We start from the raw sequence: 24740 nt of genomic DNA, 5'->3' as shown, positions 1-24740 counted from the left end.
TATCCTTCCATAAGGAGGAAATTTCTTCATTAGTTAAAAGTACTATAATTTCTGCTGGATCTTTTCTAGTCAGTTGACGAAGTCTTTATTTTCCTTTTAAAATCAAATCAGAAATCTTTTCTATATATGTCTTTAAGTTTTTATTCTGTTTATGTGGCAGAAATATCCATTCCAATATAGTGTCTTCCCTCTGCATCAGAATCCCAGAAGGGTATTCTCTGGATGGCAAGATGACCAGAATACAGTGTAAATCAAGGTTTATCTACATCCAATATTCTGTTTTATACCCATTGTAACTCCTTTTCTGCCTCAGCAGATAATATCACCCAGGCTACCCTCAAATTATACTCCTGTCTCCATCACTTCCATGCAGAGGATAAATGAATGAGCTGCCAGACACAGCTGGAGAATGCTTTAAGGGATAATATTGAATGGACTTTCAAACAAGGATATATTTTAATGCTTCAAATATGTTGATATGTAAACAAATTTATCTGAAAACACTACTGTGGTATTCTATTTATTTGACGTTTGGAAAGCAAAACACTAAAATTGCTTCACAAATTTGAAGAGTGGAGATGATTTAATAAATGAACCATGAAGAAAATAAAACACAGTGATTGCACTCAGTGGATTCTATGCAGGGTGTGCTCGTCTATAGGAAGCACAGTGTGGGTGACGATGGACCATCCTGGCCTCCCTCATCCTCAAGGGCCCTCAGGTCCATGAAGGAAAAGTGATGGCTACCATGTTTGCTTGTTAGGATCCCTCAGGGGATGGAGTCAGGTTTGGCCCCTTTTGAGAGTAGAGGACGATGATTGAAATGGCCTCCAGTGACCCCTTTGTGAAGAGGCTCACAGTGTTCCCTCTTTTCTCCTTAGGTACCGCAAGCTTCCTGGCTACCATCACCCTGTTCTTATCAATGACTGCCAGAATGCTTCCATCTATTTCCTGAAGAACCTGGCATCCTTTGGGGTGGACCCATCCAGGGTAGTTCTCTGTGGAGATAGTGTTGGAGCTTGGGCTGTGGCCATTGTCACTCAGGCCTTAACCAGGATTCCCAGTCTATCTCAGATCAAGGCTCAAATCCTGATTTGTCCACTAGTGAATTTAATCAATTTTCAGTTACCATCACATCAGCAGAACAAAAATGTACCATTACTTACCAGAGACTTCATGTTTATGTGTTTTTTTAAATACCTGGTCATTGACCCCTCTTGGAAAGATGCCATTTTGACAGGTTCTGCCATACCTCTGGACAAGTGGAAGAAATACAGGAAATGGCTCAGCTATGACAACATTCCCAGAAGGTTCTGGAGCCAAGATCCACAACCTGAGATTCTTGGGCCTTTTAATGAGGCAGCCTATCTAGAAACCAAACATACTTGGAATGCAGAACTTTCACCTCTTCTAGCAGATGACAAGACCATTGCTCAGCTTCCTGAGACATTTCTGGTGAGCTGTGAGCATGACATCTTCCGTGATGATGCCTTGCTCTACAAGAAGCGCTTGGAAGACCAGGGGGTCCCTGTGAGCTGGTACCATGTGGAAGATGGTTTTCATGGGTGCCTGTTGTTGTTTGATAAGAAGTGTTTTTCTTTCCCCTGCTGTATGAAACTTATAAATGCTGTCATCAGTTACATCAAGAGCATTTGACAGTAAACTTGGGATTTCTGTAAATGGGGAAAGGAAGACCTATGATTCAGCTGGGGCCTTTGCTTACTTAGATGTTTTTTGGGAAAGGAGAAGATGATGCCATTCTTCATCCCGGAAGAAATGAGGATCTGCAAGCAAAGACCTCTTGGCTTCCTACTCAACAAAGTCTCATCTGTCCCCTCCCTACACCACTAATATCATGCTTTGGATCCAGCCACAGTCTCTACTCTTTCATTAGGGAAAATACATATTGTAGTCATAAAAATGGTCTTTGAAATTTTTCAAGGGTTAACCAGATCTATGTGGAATAAATGTCATGCAGTCACACTGTCACTGGCGAATCCTTACTCATTTTGACCTCACCTTTCCTAATGAAGCAGTCACCTGTTTGTTCCTAACAGTAATGTCACTGGTCACAGCTCTACTCACATGGCTTCTTTCTCTCGTGAGAAATGATTTTCAAGGAAACTCTCTAAAATATCAACCTTCTTTGTTGTTGCTTTTTTTGTTTTTTGAGACGGGGTTTCTCTGTATTGTTTTAGAGCCTGTCCTAGAACTCACTCTGTACACCAGGCTGGCCTCACAGAGGTAAGCCAGCATCTGCTTCCCAAGTGCTGGAATTAAAGGTGTGCGCCGATCTTAGCCTCAATTTTGTCAGGATTTTTGAAGACAAAGTTTCTGTCCCACCTGGTCCTGCAGCTGTTTGGTGCCAATTAAACACAGAGGCTTATATTAATTATAAATTGTTTGGCCAATGGCTAAGGCTTCTTATTTGCTAGCTCTCTCTTAAAATATTAGCCCATTTCTATTGAATATGTATTACCATGAGGCTGTGGATTACCCATAATTCTCTGGCATTTGCTACTCCTTTGGTGGCTACATGGCATCTCCTGGCAACTCTCTCTCTCTGTCTTCCTCTTCCCAGCATTCTCCTCACCTGGTAGCCTGCCTATCCTTCCTGCTTGACTACATCCTGCCTGTCCATTGGAGAAACAGCTTTATTCATCAACCAATACAAGAAGCACATATTCACAGCATACAGAAGGGCATTGCCCATCAGATTTCTGTGGGAATGTCAATAGAAAGAGGTGGAAAAGAGGCAATGTTGGGATATAGAAGGATGGGTGAGCTCTGAGTGCTATGACTCTCCCCTGGAATCACATTTCTTAGAATTGCTATCTCAGATCCCTGTCCAGCAAGAGATGGATTCTCATAGCCATGGCCATGTTAGGAACATTGGGAGCCCCCTAGTAGGGAACAAAATTTTCCCTAAGTGAAGAAGGCATTACGTTCCTGTGTCATTCACAGTGTCACAAGGGTCTCACACTACTGTTGTCCATACCATAGAAGTGATGAGTTGCTAACATTCTTCTATGCAACTGTGCCTATTCTGGAATCTGCTCTCTCATCTCTGAGGGTGATGTAATGTGTTCCTTTTAGTGTTCTGCATACTAGGGGTGAGGCCAGATTTGCCACAAACAACTGGATTGGCATCATGGGAGCACAAGCAGACACGATAATTCATGGGTGATATGTCAAGAGTTTGCATGGAAGTTGGTGACATATTTTTCCTCTGTGTAAGAGAAGCAATGTAAATGTGGTTGCTAACGCAGAACACTTCATTATGTCATTAGCTGCATAGCTCAGGGGATTTGACATATCGGCATTTATAGAATACCACAGGGATGCTAAAACTAAGCATTGGACACCACACCTTCTTCACCATGACTGAGAAGGATATCTACCCATGCTCTCTGCATGCAAGGCAGAATTCAATCCTTTAGGTACTATACTGACATCAATTTTTATTTGCTATTGACCATATGCCACCCAACTGAAGTAGGGATTCTGGGAATTGTTTTATCTTTTATTAAAATAAATCCACACACAATGATTACATGATAGATGGAGGAATACAAGTACATTTCCTTAAATGCCCTTCCCCTATTAATGAGGATGATGACTGCCTTAAATGCCATCCTAGAGCCTTCATCCAGTAGCTGATGGAAGCAGAAGCAGAGATCCACAGCCAAGCACTGAGCCAAACTCCTGGAATCCAGCTTCAGAGAGAGAGGAGTGACCAACAAGGGGGTCAAGACCATAGTGGGAAAACCAGCAGAAACAGCTGACCTGAGAAAGTGGGAACTCATGGGCCCCAGTCTGACAGCTGGGGAACCAACATAGGACAAAACCAGGGCCCCCAAATGTGGGTGTCAGCAAGGATCACTGGGCAGACTATGGGGCCTCTGGCAGTGGAACCAGGATGTATCCCTAGTACACAAACGAACTTCAGGAGCCCATTTCCCATGGAGGAATACACTCTTAGCCTAGAAACACAGGAGAGGGCCTAGGCCCTTCCCCAAATGACTTGACAGATTTTGATGACCCCTTATATAGGACCTCACCCCGCCCTGGGGAATGAATGAGGGATGGGATGTGGGGGTCAGTGAGGGCCATGGAGCATGAGACGGAGAGGGAACTGAGATTGATATGTAAAATAAGATCGTTTCTAATTTAAATGAAATTTATAAAATAAACTTTTAAATGTCATGTTCTGTAGGTCTTTTAAGTGTTTGAAGATTACCTATCTTTGTGGACAATGGTGAATATTAACCTGTAATTCCTACTAACTTATATAGCTAAAAGACTAAAGCTTCACATTATAAAAATAAACAATCTTCAAACAGATGTGCAGTATAAGGACAATGACCTCAAAATTGTGACAATATACAAAAAATCTTAAGCCAGAGGTAGAAATATATAATGCAATATGACACAAATAACTTTGATTTGCATCAATATATAAAGTATCTTAAACAGAAATAAAAACATACATACAGTATGACAAAAATAGTTTTACATTTGTGTCAATACACATAAAATTTCAAACGAAAGTAGGAACATGAATACATTATAACAAACAAAATTTTGAATCTGTAACAATATGCAAATTACATTTAATAGGAATAGAAAATAATTTTGAATTCGTTTCAATATACAAGAATCCATACCAATGCAAATTAAAGCTGATTAAAATTTACAAGCAGGTATAGTAATCTACCTTATTATCCTCTCATATCTCTCCGCCTTTTTTCTATTCCAACAAGATCCCTGATCTAATCTCTATTGTTCTGCCCCAACCCTGTAACAACTGAATAGCAACCCCCTAATGACCACTATCCATAACCATGAGATAATGAGACCATCCAGCCCACCTATAGTTAAAGGGAGCATCTTGTCTTAGAATTATTTTCTGCTGTCAGGAAGAGGCTACAGTATCTCTATGGGAACCTGTAAAAGACTAAAACAATGGTTAATCTCATGAGGACTAACTGTAACATTTGTAGCCAGTCTCTAAATAATGAGTAGAGATTATCTGAAGCTATAGTGCTGTAAGGAGATGGAACATCTCAGCTTGCACCTTGGAATTATCCTGAGCAGCTTGTAGTTAGAAATTGATCTCTGAGTGGTGTCTTTTGGGTCAATACCATTATTATGATCCAGGTAGAATAGTTGGTGTGGGCCCCCATCATCCTTTTGGAGACCAGAGATTGCTGTTAGGAAAATGTGTTATTCACTCTAGAAAACGTGAGCATTATTAATGTCAAAGTTTAAATTTTAGATAGTAATATACCTAAAGAAAAGTTCTAAAGAGTCAAAATAAGTATGAGGGGAAAGAGATATATGACAATAGTCCCCAGGTTTTGGTTTTCTTCTGTCCTGCACCAGGTGGCTCTTCTGATATGAGACAGAGACTCTGAATTTTTTAACAACATGTTTGGATTTAGAGAAGGAGAGAGCCACCCTCCATCTCCAAAGCCTGCTTTAGATTATAACTGAGTCAGGACTACAAATATTTTGAGAAGTAAAGAGATTTTACTTTCTAGGTAGTGATTTTTACCTTGCAGAGAATATTTGTTCCATTAGGGCCAGATTTTCTTTACTTGGTAAGTTTTTTCTAGGTAGTTTTCCATTCTTGATTCGATATCTAAATATTCCAGGTCTTTTGACTTCTTGAAGATAGGTATTTCTATTTTCCTGTGAAGACAAAAACAGAACCCTGCCCCAAACTTTATAGGGTAAGTTTTCTGCTCCCAGTCCAAGGTGTAGCTGGGCCTCCTGGAACCATATATGCAGTACCCTGGGTGGGTGGGTAATGGGGGATACCCTTCTGTATATGTCTTCCTCTTATTAGTTGATGAATCAGACACTGTTTGGTCAATAGAGGAAGGAAGATAGGTGGCACTAGGAGACCAGGAGAATATTGGGAAAGGTAGGCAGAGAAACCAAGAACAGACCCCATGTAGCTGCCAAAGGAGTAATAGGTCTGGGCACTCTCGTGTAAGCCAAGAGCATGTGGAAATACATAGATTAATAGAAATGAGTTAATAATTAAGACAGAGCTAGCCAATAGGAAGTCCTTGCCAATGTCCATCAGATTAATAATCAATACAAGTCTTTGTGTGTCTTTCTGGTCCTAAAGCAGGAGTGGGACCTGGTGGGAAGGAAAACCTCCAGTTACAGCTGGGCAGTTTAGCTAAGAACAGAGCTTCTCTACTTGTTTCAAGCCAACCACCTGTTTGCTCATCTCTTAAAGGAAAGTTTTCCAATGTGATTTCAGACCCTTGTTCCTTAATGGAAGGATACTTTTCAGTGTTTTATTTTAACTTTGATTATTTTTTTTATGTTTCGCATATGCATTAATTCTTACCCAACTCCCTGTCCCCCATATCTGCCCTTGTAACATTCCCCAAGCACAACACAATTTCAAAGAAAAACCAAAGGAAACAAAACTGAAACAACAAACCAAAACAATCAACAAAAACAAAAATCAAAAAAGGAGAAGAATCTTGTGAAAGCTGTCTTGTGACCCATTGAGTTACACTTTAGTCCTTTTACCTTCATTTGCAAGTGATCTCTGCCATGAGGCACTGGTCTGGTTCGAAGCCTCTGGCTTCTGATGCACCATCGATAATGGACTCTCACAGAGGCTCCCTATTGCTACCCTGTCGTTGGCCTGTGTCATGGGTATCTTGCTGGTTTTGGATCTGCAGGGTCATCCCCTTCACATGCTCCAATAGTTCATAGGTGAGGTGGATGTTGGGGTGGGTCAAATCGTACTCCTGGTTCTGGGGCTGGGTGGTAGCTGGGCTGGACAGCCCACCAGATTTCCCATAGGCACCACCCAGATGATCTCTGCAGCACTGCCTACGCCAACCCACCCAACACAGCCTGCAGCAATGAGCAGGACCAGTTCTCTTCTTCTCAGGCCCTCAGGGCTGGCTCATCCCACCTCACAACACCAAGGCCAGATCAACTGTCTTTCCCAGGCAAGGAGCAGGGCCCTCTCTCTAGATGGCTGTCAGAGGCATAAAAGGTGGTGGGGGTGGGGGGGGTCTCAGCTCTTCTGTTCTCATGTCCTTAGGGCTGGCTCACAAAATTCTCTGAAAATGGTTAGCTCTAGTTTGCTGCCCTGGTGGAGTGCAGGGTCCACTCTCCTGCCAGATCAGCATGGCCCTGTTAGCAGCATGGTCCTTGGACACAAACATGACCCCACATGGCTGCCCAGACTGCAAGCCTCTACACAGCCCTCAGTGATGACAGGAGTTACAGACATCAAGTCATGCCCACTCAGCTACTTCAGGGCCTCAGACCCAGACTGGCCCTTGGCGGTGGGCCAGGCCATGATGTCACCTTGGGCACGGGTGGCAAGCAGGTCATTCACATTGTCCTCTTACTCACCACCCTCACCTCTTCAGACCAGCTCCTCTCCCCTGCCCACGAATTGCTCCGCCTCTCTCTCTTCCACCTCTCCACACTGAACTCACTCACCATAATGATGTCTGACTGCCTGGTGTCTTAGCACCGGGCAGCACTTGGTGGAGTCCTGCTCCCACCAGCTGCAAGGCATGGCTCTGATCTCTTGCTCTTGATGTGTCCCAGCTGGAAGCTAAAATTCAGTCCTGCCCCTTCCAGGCACATGGCATGGGGCTTAGCTGCTGTTTTTGCAGTGCTGTGACCAGGAGCTAGAGTCCCTTCCAATTGAGTCCTGTCTCTGCCACCTGCATGGCATGGTGTGGAAGCAGCCCAGGGCTAGAGTCCCCAGCAGCTCCTGGTCCCTGGTCATTTCCCCACCAGCTGCATGGCTTGGTGAGGAACTGTTGCTGTGTCCTGGCCCAAAGTTCTGGAGGGAGGATTCTTGCTGTCAGCACAAATTTTCTACTGTTCCAGGGTAGAATGAGTGAATTCTCTCTAATGCTATGAGCCCCTGAACAATCAGAGGTTCTTTGTCCATGTTTGCATTGTCCATAATAAACACCGTTTTCAGGCTGGTGGTGGTGTCACAGGCCTTTAATCCCAGCAACTGGGAGAGACAGAGGCAGGCAGAACTCTGAGTTCAGACCAGCCTGGTCTACAAGAGCTAGTTACAGGACAGCCTCCACAGCCACACAGAAACCCTGTCTCAAAAAACCCTAGTAAATAAATAAATATCCATGGTCAAACTGTATGCTTTTCAATCTCTCTAATGTGTGGATTTCAATCTTCATTGAAACCCTGACTTAAAGCAGTGACTAATGACTACGTTGAGTAACAACCTGAACCTTATACTGCATTGCAATTGCCTCTGCTTCTGTGCTCTGCACTTGCATGGATTTGACCTGACCTGAATGTGAAGGAGTCAAGACACGACAGACACACAGACATAGGAAACCTATCAAGTGCCAGGTGATACCATGTCCCGAAACAACCCTACTAGACAACAAAACCACATCTGAACCTTGGGGAAACCAGGACACTTGAGGTTTAGTTTTTGTGTCTTAAACGCCATATTCTGTAGACCTCTGAGTTGTTTGAAGATGTCCCCTCTTTCTGAAATATATCTCTGTCTTTGAAAACACACCTAATGCAAGTGGGATTGTAGCTCACCCACATTTCCTTATCACCTCACACAGCTGGTAATAATGACATCCAAGAACTAGAAATTTTATTACATTGATAAATGAGCTGTATAGGTACACCACCTTGAACTAGGTCAAAAATGCATGTACAGTGTGTTTTAACAAGTTAATCTCAAAATTGTATCAATATAAAATACTTGTATAGAATATAAAATATTTAAATGTTGATCCCATGTAAAATATTTAAAACTAGTAGTTGTTTTTAAAAGTAGATTCAGAATAATCTACCATTTTATCTAATCATATCTTTACTATTTAGAAGTAGATTCAGTAACCTACCTTTTTACCTTATCATATCCCTGTTTGGATTTCCCACCTGGCTAAATCCTGCCTGTCCATTGGAAATCCCTCTTATCCATGTGTGCACCTGAGTGTGTATATGTGTGCTGTGTGCATTCAAGAGGCCAGAAGAGGGCATCAGATCCCCTGGAACCAGACTTACAGATGGTTGTGAACAACTATGTGGGTGCTTGGACCTGAGCCCAGATTCTCTGCAACAACAACCTGTGCTCTTAGTCACAGCGCCATCTCTCCAGCTTCAGACTTCAGGGTGTCCATCTCCTTTCTGTTCCCATTAGCCCCTCATTCCCTGTCTGTCTGCTCTTCCTCTGGATCATATGCTCATGCCAGCATTCCCAGCTTAATCTATTCCCATCTCTGCCAATGACATTGTAACATCTAATTATTTTAAAGAATTATTTATTTTTTATGTGTGTGTGTGTGTGTGTGTGTGTGTGTGTGTGTGTGTGTGTGTGTGTGTGCGTGCGTGCGTGTATGTATGTATGTATGTATGTATGTATGGTGTGTGCTCTCTGTGCCAATGTATGTGTGTATGGGCATGTGTGCATGCAGGTGCATGTGTGTGTGTGTGTGTGTGTGTGTAGAGGTCAAAGACAGTGAGTTGTTGGATGTCTTCATCAAGAACCCTCCACCTTAAATTTTGAGGCAGCATCTTACACTAGACTGGAGCTCACCAACTTAGCTAAGCCAGGTGGCCAATGGATTCCAGGGATTTGCCTGTCTCATCGCCCCATCTCTGGGATTAGAGACATGTGCTACTTCACCCAGCTTTGACATAGTGCTAGGGATCTGAACGCAGCTCCTCATGTTTGCACGGAAAGCACTCTGCTCACTGAGTCATCTTTCTTCAGCCCCTAAAAGTCTCCTGTACTTGGAGTTTTCCTGTGCTGGCAGCCACTCCCAAAAACCACTCAGGGACTTAATATCAATTATCAATGCTTGGCTGGTAGCTCAGGCTTATTACTAACTAGCATTAAAACTTAAGTCAACCCATTTCTATTAAACTACATTCTGTCACCAGGTGTTACCTCTCTTTCAGCTCACACTTCCTGTTTCCTCCCCATGTCTCTAGTAACTCCTGACTCTGCCTTTCTTTCGCCCAGCATGCTCTATACCTAAACAACCTGCCTAGCTGTCAGCCAATTAGCTTTTTATTAACAATGAAAGCAACACATTTTCACAGTGTACAGGAGAAATATTCCACAGCATTTTCCCTTTTTGTCTAAATAAAAACGAAGGCTTTAATTTTAACACAGTAAAACTCCATACAACAAAAACAGTTACCAAGTAAGAATCACAGAAAAAGGAAAGGAGTGGATTGAGGGGGTGGCAGAAGGAACTTCGGGGAGGGAATGAGAGACGAGAGGGTGAAGTGCAGTTGGGATGCAAAATAAATAAACACATGCACACATAAAATTGCTCAGCTGATCTTGATTTAAATTTGGCAAATAATATCTATGGAGAAAACTATCCATTTCTTTTACATTTTCCAATTTTGTGGAGTACAGGATTTTAACATAGACCTAGTGATTCTTTGGATTTTCTCAGTGTCTACTGTTCTGTGCCTCTTTTGGTTTCTGATTTTGTTCATTTGGATATTATCTCTGTAACTTTTAGTTAGTTTGGATAAGGATTCATCTATCTTGCTGATTTCCTCAAAGAACCAACTGTTTGTTTCATGGATGCTTTGTATTTTTTCTGTTTCTAATTTACTGACTCCATCCTCAGGTTATTTCCTGCCATCTACTCCTCTTGTGTGTCTGCTTCTTTTTGTTCTAGAGTTTTCAGGTGTGCTAGTGTGCTGTTAGTATGAGATCTTTTCAATATCTTTATATAGGAACTTAGCGCTATGAACGGTCCTCTTTGTGCCATTGTCATGGTGCCCCATAACTTTGGGTATGTTGTGAATTCATTTACATTGAATTCTAGGATATCTTTAATATCTTTCTCTATTTCTACTTCACCCAGTAGTCACTCAGTAGACAGTTGTTCAGCTTTATTCTGTGGTAGTCTGATAGGATACAGAAGGTCATTTTAATTTTCTTATATCTGTTGAAACTTGCTCTGTGACCAACTATGTGGTCAATTTTGTACAAAATTTTGTGTGGTGCTGATGAGAGTGTATATTCTTTTGACTTTGGGTAAAACGTTCTGTAGATATCTGTTATGTATATTCAGTTCATAAAGTCTGTTAACTCCAATATTTCTCTTTAGTTTTTGTCTGGAGGATGTGTCTTATGGTGGAGTGATGTATTGAAGTCTTCCACTATTGAAGTCAATGTGTCAAGGTGAAAGTATTTAAGCTTTAGTAATGTGTTGAGATTTTCTTTGTCTGGTTCAGTACCATTGGACCAGTTTTTCTCCACCCAACCGTGTCCCTGCAGCCTCTCTGAAATAACCATTCTGAGACTAAATATTTATTTATAGTTGTTTGGACGTGGGCTGACTGTCTACCTCTCTCTTAGTTGTTATCCTATACCTATAGATATGTGTATCTCCCTATGGCCTTATCTTCCCAGAGACAGCCCGGGCATCCCACCTTCCCGGTAGCTACATGCTGTCTCTCCCTTGTCTTTCTTTTTCCTGACTCTTTGTTCAGAATTCCCTCCTAGATAAATCCTGCCTGTCCAAGGCCACATCAGCTTCATTCATCAACCAATGAAAGCAACACATGTTTGCAACACATCAAAGGACCTCCCACATCAGTAATGTTTCTTTTACAAACACGGATGCCCTGTGTTTGAGGCATAGATATTAAGAGTTGAAACATCATCCTGGTGGATTTTTTCTTTGATGAGTATGAAGCATCCTATCCCAATCTCTACTGATTAATTTTTGTTGAAAGTCTATTTTGTTAGATATTAAAATAGCCATACCAGCCGCTTCTTGTGTCCATATGCTTGGAGAATCTTTTACCAGCCATTATCTCTGAAGTATTGTAGATCTTTGATGTTGAGGTGTTTCTCTGGTATGCAGCAGAAGACTGGATCTTGTTTTTGCATCCATTCTGTTAGCCTGTGGCTTTTCTGGGGTTATATTTTTCCACCTAGTACCTATTGTGTGAGTGTATTAGTAGACAGACATTCTTTAAATTTGATTTTGTAAATGAATATCTTGTTTTCTATACCTAGGTTGATTGCACATTTTTCTGGGTACAGTAGTCTGGGTTAGCATCTGTGGTTTTTTCAAGTCTGAAAAACATCGTTACAAGCCCTTCTGTCTTTCACTGTCTCTGTTGAGAAGTTGTGAGTAATTCTAATTGGTATGCATTTATATATTACCTGGCTTTATCCACTTGAAACTTTTCATTTTCTCTCTGTGTTCTGCATTTTAAGTGTTTTGATTATTATGTGGCTAGGAGACTTTCTTTTCTAGTCCAATCTATTTGGTGTTCTGTCAGCTTCTTGTACCTCTATGGGCATGTCATTCTTTAGGTTAGGAAATTTTCCTCTATGATTTCATTAAAAATTATTTCCTTGGCCTTTGAGATCAGATTCTTCTCCTTCTTCTATTCCTACTATTCTTAGGTTTGGTCTTTTCATAGTGTCAAAGGTTCCCTGGATGTTTTGTGTCAGGAATATTTTAGATTTAACATTTTTGACAGATGTAACCATTTCTTCCATGGCGTCTTCAATGCCTGAGATTCTCTCCTCCATCTCTTGTATTGTGATGCTTGTGTCTGTAATTCCAGTTCACTTACCTAGACTCTCCAGTTTTAGAATTCCCTCACTTTCTGATTTCTCCATTGCTTCTATTTCCATTTTCAGGTCTCAATCAGTTTCATTCATTTCCTTCAACTGCTTGTTTATTTTCTTGGCTTGGTTTAAAGGATTTATTCATTTCCTACAATTATTTTGTATGTGATTTCCTGGCTCTCCTTGAGACATTTACTTATTTCCTTTTTTAGAAGCTCTATCATCTTCATGAAGTTGCTTATGAGGACATTTTCTGATGCTTCAGCTGTGTTGGGAAAAGCAGCATTTGCTGCAGTTGGATACCTAAGCTCTGGCGATACCACATTTCCCTAGCTATTGTTGGTTGTGTTCTTACACTGGCATCTAGGCATCTGAGTTTATCTTTGTAGATGGGTGTTCTGTTCTTTGATTTATGTTTCCTCATTGGACTTTGGTCTTTTGGCCTGGATTTCTGGAAGTTGATCCAGCAAGGAGTCTCTATCTAAGTTGGGGGCTGGACTTCTGCTAGCAAACATAGCCTTTATTCTGGAAGGGGGTGCCATCAGGGTTGGGGGTTAGGACACAGTGATGAGGTGTGGTGGAGATTGGGAATAGTTTAGGGGGTGGCACTGAGCAGTGCATGTGGTTCATGGGGGCCACCTCTCTGGAGTTCTGAAGGCTGGTATGGATGTGGTATCTAGTCCAACAGGGAATCTCTGCCTGAGTTGAGGGCTGGGATTTGGAGTCTGCAAAGACCTCTGGTCCACCAGTGAGTCTCTGCCTGAGTCTGTTTATCTGTCTTGGCTGGTATGGTACGGTATGTTTTTTGGCTTGTGTGGTTCACCTGTTCTTCCGACTGGATGGTTCTGCAGCTGTTATTCTGAGTGGTGTGACCTGCACACATTGCTCTGACTGGCATGGCCTGCACCTGAGCAGAGAGTAACTGCCCAGTGTGGCAGTTTGGTCCTAGCAGCACAAGTGGTCAATGCCATGGGAAGGGGTGGCAATGGGTTGGGACATTGGGTTGTGACATTGGGTTGTGAACCAAGGGTACTGGAGTGTCCTAAGAGCAGATAGCATATTTCTTTTTATTGTTTTCTTGGGTAGTTTTTCAGTTGTTTGCATAATCTGGATATGAACTATCATTCAAATGTTTACCAAGACTCTCTCCTATTATTTAGGTTGCTTCTTCAATAGAATTAACATTTCTTTTGCTGCATAGAATTTTGGAAAACTTTTTATGAAGTTCCATTTCCCAGTTTCTAGCCCTAATTCCAGAATGGTTTGAATTCTTTTCATATGCTGTACTTTCATTTTCATTCAATGTTAGGAAAGTTTTATTTCTTATTGAAGAAATTATCAATTTCATCAATAACCTCTTCATGGTCATACTGAGTTATTTAGTTTCCATAAATGTGTGTGCTTTCTGTATTTGTTCTTGCTAATGATTTCTAGCTTTATTTAGTTCTGGTTAGACAGAATACAAGAAGTTACTTCATTTCCCTGTCTTCTTGAGTTTTGATTTGTGTCGTAATATAAGTTCTACTTCAGAAAAAGCCAATATCATGTATTCTGCAGTGCTTGAGTAGAATGTTCTAGTTATTACTTGTATCCATTTGATCTGGAATGTTATCTAACCCTAATGTTCCTGTGTTTCTTTTTGGTCTAGATGATTTATCTATTCGGTGTGGAACATTGAAATCACACAACTATTACTGTGTTGGGGTTAATCTGAGGCTTCATATATACTGGTATTGTTTCTATTAAATTAGGACTACTTGGATTTGGGGTATAAAAAATTAGTATTGTAGAACACCTGCTCACTTCTTCCTGAGCCCATCCAGACAAGTGTGGACCAGATCAGACTGGAAGGCCCATCCTGAGTCCAGACACACCTCACCCCTATCTACTTGCTGCCCTCTGTCCTGTGGCGGGTGCCCAAGCCTCAGGTGAATCTGGGAGCTGCTTTGTTTCCCAACCTCTCCCATCAACCCCTGCTCACTTCTGCCTGAGCCCGCCCAGACAAGAGTGGATCTGCCCAGAACAGAAGGCCCACCCTGAGTCTGGACACATGGCACCCTTGTCCACCAACCACCCTCTGCCATCCCACAGCTGCCAGAGGCTGAGCCTTCCACCAGTCACCTAAGAGAGGGAAAGACCCTACCCACACTGACTGGAAGAAGACAGAGTAAGAACACACTCAACAACAGAAAAACCAATATGACACCACCAGAATCTAGGGACTCCACACCAGCAAGATCTGAAAAGCCCAACACAGGGCATGAAGAAGAGATGGACCTCAAAAATTATCTTAGAAAGATGACAGAGTCCTTTAAAGAGGAAACAAGAAAATCCCTTAAAGAAATAGAAGAAAAAAAGAAGCAAAAACTTACATGAGATGGAGGAAAAGACAAACCAAAAAATTCAAGAAGTACACAAATCTCTTAAAGAATCTAAAGAAAGCTGAGAAAAAACAACCAAACAAGTGAAGGAAGCACTGGAAACAGTTCAAGGCATGAAAGCTGAAATAGAAACAATAAAGAAAACACAGAATGAGGCGATGCTGGAAATAGAAAGGCTGGATAAACGATCATGAACTAAAGATGTGAGTATAACCAATAGAATTCAAGAGATGGAAGAGAGAATCTCAGTTGTTGAAGACTCTCTAGAGGATATACTGTCATCGACCAAAGAAAATCTCAAGTCCAACAAATCCTTAACACAAAGTATCCAGGAAATATAGGACACCATGAAAAGGCCAAAGCTAAGAATAATAGGTGTAGAAGAAGGTGAAGAAATACAGCTCAAAGGTACAGAGAACATATTCAACAAAATCATAGAAGAAAACTTCCCCAACCTACAGAAGGATGTGCCTATGAAAGTACAAGAAGCTTACAGAACACCAAACAGACTGGACCACAAAAACAAATCCCCTCAACACATAATAATCAAAACACCAAACCTTCAGAATAAAGAGAAAATATTAAGAGCAGCAAAGGAAAAAGGCCAAGTAACATATAAAGGCAGACCTATCAGAATCACACCCGACTTCTCAATGGAAACTCTGAAAGCCAGAAGGTCCTGGATAGATATCCTACAAACACTAAGGGAGCACAGATGCCAACACAGACTATTGTACCCAGCAAAACTTTCAATCACTATAGATGGAGAAAACAAGATATTCCATGACAAAACCAGACTTAAAAAATACATATCCACAAATCCAGCACTACATAAAGTTCTACAAGGAAAACTCCAACCCAACGAAGATAACTACACTCACAAAAACATAGGCAATAGATAATCAAATTCTACCAAACACAAAAAAAACAGGAGGGCAAAATCCACACACAATGACACCACCAACAATAAATCCAAAACAAACAAGAACTAACAATCAATGGACATTAATATTCCTCAATGTCAATGGTCTTAACCAGACCATAAAAAGATATAGGTTAACAGAATGGATACAAAGACAGAATTCATCCTTCTGCTGTATACAAGAAACACACCTCAACTTCAAAGACAGGCATACCTCAGAGTAAAGGGTTGGGAAAAGATTTTCCAATCAAATGGACCTAAGAAACAAGCTGGTGTAGCAATGCTAATATCTAAAAAATTAGACTTCAAACTAAAATCAATCAAAAGAGATGAAGAAGGACATTTCATACTCATCACAGGAAAAGTCCATCAAGATGAAGTCTCAATCCTGAACATCTATGCCCCAAATACGAAGGCACCCACATTCGTAAAAGAAACATTACTAAAGCTCAAACCACACATAAAATCATACACACTTATAGTGGGAGACTTCAACACCACTAGACAGGCCCACCAGACAGAAACTTAACAAAGAAACAAAGGATCTGACAGAAGTTATGACCCAACTGGGTTTAACAGATATCTATAGAACATTCCATCCAAACACAAAATAATATACCTTCTTCTCAGCGCCACATGGCAGGTTCTCTAAAATTGACCACACACTTGGCAACAAAGCAAACCTCCACAGATACAAAAGAAATGAAATAAACCCCTGTATCTTATCAGATCACCATGCTTTAAAGCTAGAATTCAACAGCAATACAAATTGCAGAAAACCTACAAACATATGGAAATTGAATAACACCCAATTACACCATTCCTGGGTTGAGGAAGAAATAAAAAAAAAGAAATTAAAGACTTCCTAGAATTTAATGAGAATGTACACACAACATACCCAAACTTATGAGACACTTTGAAAGCAGTGCTAAGAGGAAAGTTCATAGCACTAAGTGCTCACATGAAGAAACTGGAGAACAGTCACATGAGAGAATTGACAGAACAACTGAAAGCTTTAGAGCAAAAGGAAGCAAACTCACCACGGAGGAGTAGACATGAGAAAATAATCAAACTGAGGGCTGAAATCAATAAAGTAGAAACTAGGAAAACATTACAAAGAATCAATGAAACAGAGTTGGTGGTTTGAGAAGATCAACAAGATAGACAAACCTCTAGCCAAACTAAGCAAAAGGCAGAGAGAGAGCATGTTAATTAACAAAATCAAAAACAAAAAGGGGGGATATAACAATGGACACAGGAAATCCAGATAATCTTCAGGTCATACTTTGAAAATTTGTACTCCACAAAATTTGAAAATCTAAAGGAAATGGACAGTTTCCTGGGTAGATATCACTTACCAAAATTAAATCAATCACATTTAAGCAGTTTAAATCAACCTACAACCCCTAATGAAATAGAAGCAGTCATCAAAAGCCTCCCAACCAAAAAAAGGCCAGGGCCAGATGGCTTCACTGAAGAATTCTACCAGAAATTCAAACAAGAGCTAATACCAGTACTGCACAAGTTGTTCCACACAATAGAAGCACAAGGGATATTGCCAAACTCTTTTTAGGAGACTACAATTACTTTGATACCCAAGCCACACAAAGATACAACTAAAAAAGAGAACTACAGACCAATATCCCTCATGAACACCAATGCAAAAATACCCAACAAAATATTGGTGAATCGAATCCAAGAACACATCAGAAAAATCATCCACTATGATCAAGTAGGCTTCATCCCAGGGATGCAAGGATGGTTCAACATACGAAAATCCATCAATGTAATCCACCATATAAACAAACTGAAAAAGAAAAACCACATGATCATCTCACTAGATGCTGAAAAAGCCTTTGACAAAATCCAAAATCCTTCATGATAAAGATCTTGGAGAGAAAAGGAATAACAGGAACATATCTAAACATTATAAAAGCAATATACACCAAACCAACAGCCAACATCAAACTAAATGGAGAGAAACTGAAAGCGATTTCTATAAAATCAGAAACAAGACAAGGCTGTCCACTGTCTCCATATCTCTCCAATATTGTACTTGAAGTTCTAGCTAGAGCAATAAGACAAGAAAAGGAGATCAAAGGGATACAAATTGGAAAGAAAGAAGTCAAACTCTCACTATTTGCAGACGACATGATAATCTACATAAGTGACCTGAAAAACTCTACCAGGAAACTCCTACAGCTGATAAACACCTTCAGCAAAGTAGCAGGATGCAAAATTAACTCAAAAAAATCAGTAGCCCTACTATATACAGATGATAAATGCAATGAGAAAGAAATCAGAGAAACAGCACCCTTCACAATATCCAAAAGCAACATAAAATATCTTGGGGTAACACTAACCAAAAAAGTGAAAGACCTGTACAGTAAGAACTTTGAGTCTTTAAAGAAAGAAATTAAAGGAGATACCAGAAAATGGAAAGATCTCCCATGCTCTTGGATAGGTAGAATCAACATAGTAAAAATAGCAATCTTGCCAAAAGTAATCTACAGAGTCAACACAATCCCCATCATAATCCCAACACAATTCTCCACAGACCTTGAAAGAACAATACTCAACTTTATATGGGAAAACAAAAAACCCAAATAGCCAAAACAACGCTGTACAATAAAGGATCTTCTGGAGGCATCACCACCCCTGACTTCAAGCTCTATTATAGAGCCATAGTTCTGAAAACAGCTTGGTATTGGCACAAAATAGACAGATAGACCAATGGAATTGAATTGAAAAGCCTGATATTAACCCACGCACCTACGAACACCTTATTTTTGACAAAGATGCTAAATCTATACAATGGAAAAAAGATAGCATCTTCTACAAATGGTGCTAGCACAATTGGATTCGGACATGCAGAAAATTGCAGCTAGATCCATACCTGTCACCATGCACAAAACTTAAGTGCAAATGGATCAAAGATCTCACCATAAGTCCAGCCACACTGAATCTTCTAGAAGAGAAAGTGGGAGATACCCTTGAACAAATTGGCACAGGAGACCGCTTCCTGAACATTACACCAGAAGCACAGACATTGAGATCTTCAATTAATAAATGAGAACTCCTGAAACTGAGAAGCTTCTTTAAGGCAAAGGACACAGTTAGTAAGACAAAACGACAGCCCACAGAATGGGAAAAGATCTTCACCAAGCCCACATCTGAGAGAGGGCTGATCTCCAAAATATACAATGAACTCAAGAAGCTAAACACCAAAACACCAAGCAATGAAATTAAAAAGTGGGGTGCAGAACTAAATAGAGAATTCTCAACAGAGGAATCTGAAATGGCTGGAAGACACTTAAGAAAGTGCTCAAAATCCTTGGCCATCAGAGAAATGCAACTCAAAACAACTCTGAGATATCACCTCACACCTGTCAGAATGGCTAAAATCAAAAAACATCAATGACAATCTATGCTGGAGAGGATGTGGAGAAAAATGAACACTCCTCCATTTCTGGTGGGAGTGCAAACTTGTAAGACCACTCTGGAAATCAGTATGGCAGTCACTAAGAAAAATGGGAATCAGTCTACCTCAAGATCCAGCAATTCCTCTCTTGGGCATATACCCAAATAATGCACATCCATACAACAAGGACATATGTTCAACCATGTTCATAGCAGCATTGTTTGTAATAGCCAGAACCTGGAAGCAACATACATGCCCCTCAACTGAAGAATGGATTGAGAAAATGTGGTACATTTACACAATGGAGTACTACTCAGCAGAAAAAAAGCAATGGAATCTTGAAATTCACAGGCAAATGGATGGAACTAGAAGAAACCATTCTAAGTGAGGTAACCCAGTCACAAAAAGACAAACATGGTATGTACTCACTCATATATGAATTTTAGAATAGAGCAAAGGATTACCAGCCTACAATCCTTTTCACCAAAGAAACTAGGAAACATGAAGGACTCTAAGGGATAAATGCATGGACCCCAGGAATAGGAATGGGCAGGAACTCCTGAGCTAATTGGGAGCATGACGGTAGGGAAGAGGGAGCTGCCAGAATGAGAGCAGGAGAGGAGGAAATGGATGAGCAGAAATATTGAGTTGGGGGAAGAATAGAGGGGAGCAGGATGAGAGATATCATATTAGAGGGAGCCATTATAAGTCTGAGGAGAGATCTGGCACTAGGGAGATTTCCAGAGACCTACAAGGATGACAGGAGCTGACAATCCAGGCAATGCTGGAGAGGATAACCTAAACGCCCTTCTCCTATAATGAGATTGATGACTACTTTTTATGCCATTCTAGAGCCCTCATCCAGTGGCTGATGGAAGCAGAGGCAGACATCCACAGCTAAACACTGAACTGAACTCTGGAACTTAGTTGCAGAGAGGGAGGAATGAAGATCGAAGGGGTCAGTACCAGGCTGGTGAAACCCACAGAAACAGCTGGCCTGAACAAGGGGAAGAACATGGACCCCAGACTGCTGTCTGGGAGGCCAGTACAGGACTGACCCAGACCCCTGAACATGGATGTCAATGAGGAGGCCTCTGCACTCTAGGGGGCCCCTGGTAGTGGATTAGTATTTTTTCCCTGGTGTAAGAAGGGGCTTTGAGAGCCCATTCCAAGTCTAGGGATGCACTCTTGCCCTGGACACATGGGGAAGGGCCTATAACCAGCCCAGGATGATGTGGTGGACTTTGTTGAGCCCCCGTTGAGGGCCCTACACTGCTTGGGGAGTGGAGCTTGGATGGGGTGGGGGGTCGGGGGGTGGGGAGGAGAGTGGAGGTGAGGGGAGAGGAGAAGGGTGGCTTGTTCCAACTAATATATATATATATATATATATATATATATATATATAATATATATATGAATTGTAGCCAAGTGATTGTGGCACATACCTTTCATGTTAACACTTGGGAGGCAGTGGCAGGCCAGCCTGGTGTATAGAGCAAGTTCCAGGGCAGGCTTCAAAGTTACACAGAGAAACCTTGTCTCAGAAAAAAAAAATACTTTAAGAAGTGTCTTTCTTTATCTCTTATGAATAGTTTTTTTTTTTAAGTCTATTTTGTTAGAATAGGGACTCAGTTTTGTTTCCTAGCTCCATTTTCTCTGAAATAGCTTTCATCTCCCTCACTGAAGATACTGGTCAATGAAGTGATTCTCAAAGGCAGCAAGGGAACCTGTTTCTCTTTTAAAAATTAGTCACTTGCACGTGTGACGCATGTTTGTGAGTGTGAGCAATGCTGTGTCGCATGTGCATGTGGAGATCAAAGGCTTCTTTCCAGAGCTGGCTCTCACCTTGTGTCAGGGCAGGCTCGTTCTTATTGTTCCTCCCATTGCTGTGAAGGCCGTGGTCTCCTGTCTCTGTCTCCCATTGCACAGTAGGACTGTTGGCAGTGCAGGCAAAAACTGTGGCATCTGACTTTTTACTGTGGATCCTGAGGATTGATCTGAGTTCACCAGGCTTGTGTGGCAGGGGCATCGTCCTGCTGAGCCATCCTGTCAGCCCTGATGCTGGTTATCATTGTTTTACTTAAAAAGTAAACTTATGAGAATCATCTGACACAAGCAACCTGCATGCCGGGCGAAGTTCAGCAGCGGAATCTGACACACCGAGGCCCGGTGACAGCTCTGCCTCCAACTGCCTGCCCGGCGGGACCCCGCACGTCCAAACACTGCCGACACCTGGGTAACAGTGACACCTCCATCCAGGAGAATAGGACAGACATCAGAGTATTAGATCTGTTTGCATCTAGCAGAAGAAAACCTTGCTCCCACACCCACCAGGAGAAGAAGAAACTCTTGCTACACCCACCAGAAGAAAGGATGAGAAGAGAACAAGGTAAAAACACATCCAACAACAGAAAACCCAATACGACACCACCGGAGACTAGGAACCATACACCAGTAAGAACTCAACATCATGATGCAGATGAACCAGAAGAGAATGACATTAAAAACATCTTCAGGAAAATGATAGAGGACCTCAAAGAGGACATGAGAAAATCCCTTAAAGAAATGGAAGAAAAAACTAACCAAAAAATACAAGATATCAACAAATCTCTCAAGGAAACAGTTCAAGACCTAAAAACTGAAATAGAGACAATAAAGAAAGCACAATCTGAGGGAATTCTGGACATAGAAAAGCTGGGTAAATGATCAGGATCTACAGATGTAAGCATAACCAACAGAATACAAGAGATGGAAGAGAGAATCTCAAGAGCTGAAAACATACTAGCAGAAATAGATTCATCAACCAAAGAAAATCTTAAGTCCAACAAATCCCTATCACAAAATATCCAGGAAATATGGGATACTGTGAAAAGACCAAACCTAAGAATAATAGGTATAGAAGAAGGTGAAGACATCCAACTCAAAGGTACAGAAAACATATTCAACAAAATCATAGAAGAAAACTTTCCCAACCTAAAGAAAGACATACCAATGAAAATACAAGAAGCCTACAGAACACCAAATAGACTGAACCAAGAAAAAAGGTCACCTCACCACATAATAATCAAAATACCAAACATACACAACAAAGAGAAAATATTAAGAGCGGCAAAGGAAAAAGGTCAAGCAACCTATAAAGGCAAACCTATCAGAATCACACCTGACTTTTCCCTGGAAACTCTGAAAGCCAGAAGGTCCTGGATAGATATTCTACCCACACTAAGAGCCCATGGATGCCAGCCCAGACTACTATACCCAGCAAAGCTTTCAATCATTATAGATGGAGAAAACAAGATATTCCATGACAAAAGCAGGTTCAAACAATACATATCCACCAATCCAGCCCTACAGAAAGTACTGGAAGGAAAACTGCAACCCAGGGAAGTTAACTACAACTAGAAAAACATAGACAATAAATAATCCCAACTTACCAACAGCCAAAAGCAAAAAGGGACAGAATCCCACACATAATCTTGCCACCATCACAAAAAAAAAAAAAGAATGAACAATAATCAATGGTCATTAATATCCATCAACATTAATGGTCTTAACTCCCCTATAAAAAGACACAGATTAGTAGAATGGGTAAGAAGACAGAATCCTTCCTTCTGCTGCATACAAGAAACTCACCTCAACCTCAAAGACAGACGGTACCTAAGAATTATAGGTTGGGGAAAGATATTCCAATCAAATGGACCCAAGAAACAAGCGGGAGTAGCAATCCTAATATCCAATAAATTGGACTTTAAACTAAAATCAGTCAAAGAGATGAAAAAGGTCATTTCCTACTCATCACAGGAGAAATCCATCAGGATGAAGTCTCAGTTCTGAACATTTACTCCCCAAATACAAAGGCATCCACGTTTGCAAAAGAAACATTACTAAAAGTCAAATCACACATAAAACTACACACACTTTTAGTGGGAGATTTCAACACCCCACTCTCAACACTGGACAGGAACACCAGACAGAAACTTAACAAAGAAACAAAAGAACTAATAGAAGTTATGGTGCAATTGGACTTAACAGATATCTATAGAACATTCCACCCAAATACAAAACAATTTACCTTCTTCTCAGCGCCACATGGAACCTTCTCTAAAATCGACCACATACTTGGCAACATAGCAAACCTCAACAAGTACCAAAAGATTGAAATAACCTCCTGCATCTTATCAGACCACCATGCTTTAAAATTAGAATTCAACAACAACACAAACTACAGAAAACCTAGAAACTCATGGAAATTTTTTTCATTCATTTATTTAACTCATAAATAAAGTCATGCATAATTATGATACACAATACAGTATGTTCACAATGGTATAGCTAAATTAAACCAATTAACATGTTATATCACACATATTCATCATTTTTGCTTTGAGAACACTTAAAGTATACTATCTCACAACTTTTCAAATATAGAATATTGTTATCAACCATATTTATCATGCTCTTAGTAGACCTCAAGACTTCACAGAGTCCATGCCTCTTGTCCAACTGCAATTTTATATCCTTAAACCAATTGTTTCCCCATTGTTAAAAGACCCACATTGAAGCCTAATAGCCACAATTCTGCTCTCTGTTCCCATAAGTTCATCATTTCTAGGTTACACATAAAATTGAAATTGTGTGACATTTGTCTTCCAGTGTGTCACTTATTTTTTTTTGGCAAGCATATAACTTTACTACTTACTAAAGATGAAATCAAATTTGCATGCACAGGTGAGCACTCACTGAAACACCTTGGATTCATCACATATTTGAGTTTCAATTAGCATATATATATATATATATATATATATATATATAGAGAGAGAGAGAGAGAGAGAGAGAGCAATAATGGCAATATGTTATGCAGCAATAGCAGCAATAGCATTTCCAGGTTCTGCAGTCATTTGAACAAAATTGTAGAGACATCCAGCACACTCCATTTAAAAAAAGAACAAAAAACAAAAACAAGCAAACAAACAAACAACAACAAAGTAAAAAAACAAAATCCCAGAAAACAGCGCAGTTCTGTTACGCTTGTGGTACTTGGCACCATTTTTTTTTAATTAGCTTCTTGAAACTCATGGAAATTAAGTAACACTTAAGTGCACAATTCATGGGTCCAGGAAGAAATAAAAAAGAAATTAAAGATTTCCTAGAATTCAATGAGAATGTGGAAACAACATATGCAAACCTATGGGATACTTTGAAAGCAGTGCTAAGAGGAAAGTTCATAGGGCTAAATGCCCACATGAAGAAACAGGAGAATAATCACACTAGAGAATTAATAACACAACTGAAAGCTTTAGAAAACAAAGAAGTCAATACAGCCCGGAAGAGAAGATGCCAAGAAAGAATCAAATTGAGGGCTGAAATCAATAAAATACAAACTAGGAGAACAATACAAATAATCAA

At 40.6% G+C, this 24740-nt stretch overlaps 1 protein-coding gene across 1 annotated transcript; it reads left to right on the top strand.

Moving 5' to 3' along the window:
- Nucleotides 1–638: 638 nt before the first annotated feature.
- On the top strand, nt 639–2371 carry LOC118238445 (arylacetamide deacetylase-like 4). The gene is made up of 2 exons (XM_035441184.1): nt 639–736; nt 882–2371. The coding sequence occupies exons 1-2, from the start codon at nt 639–641 to the stop codon at nt 1654–1656; spliced, it is 873 nt and encodes a 290-aa protein (XP_035297075.1). The 3' UTR covers nt 1657–2371.
- Nucleotides 2372–24740: the final 22369 nt, after the last annotated feature.

This window comes from Cricetulus griseus, chromosome 2 (assembly GCF_003668045.3).
Source record: "Cricetulus griseus strain 17A/GY chromosome 2, alternate assembly CriGri-PICRH-1.0, whole genome shotgun sequence".
NCBI lineage: Eukaryota > Metazoa > Chordata > Mammalia > Rodentia > Cricetidae > Cricetulus > Cricetulus griseus.
The sequence above is the reverse complement of the archived record's forward strand: the minus strand, read 5'-3'. Positions and strand labels throughout refer to the sequence as shown.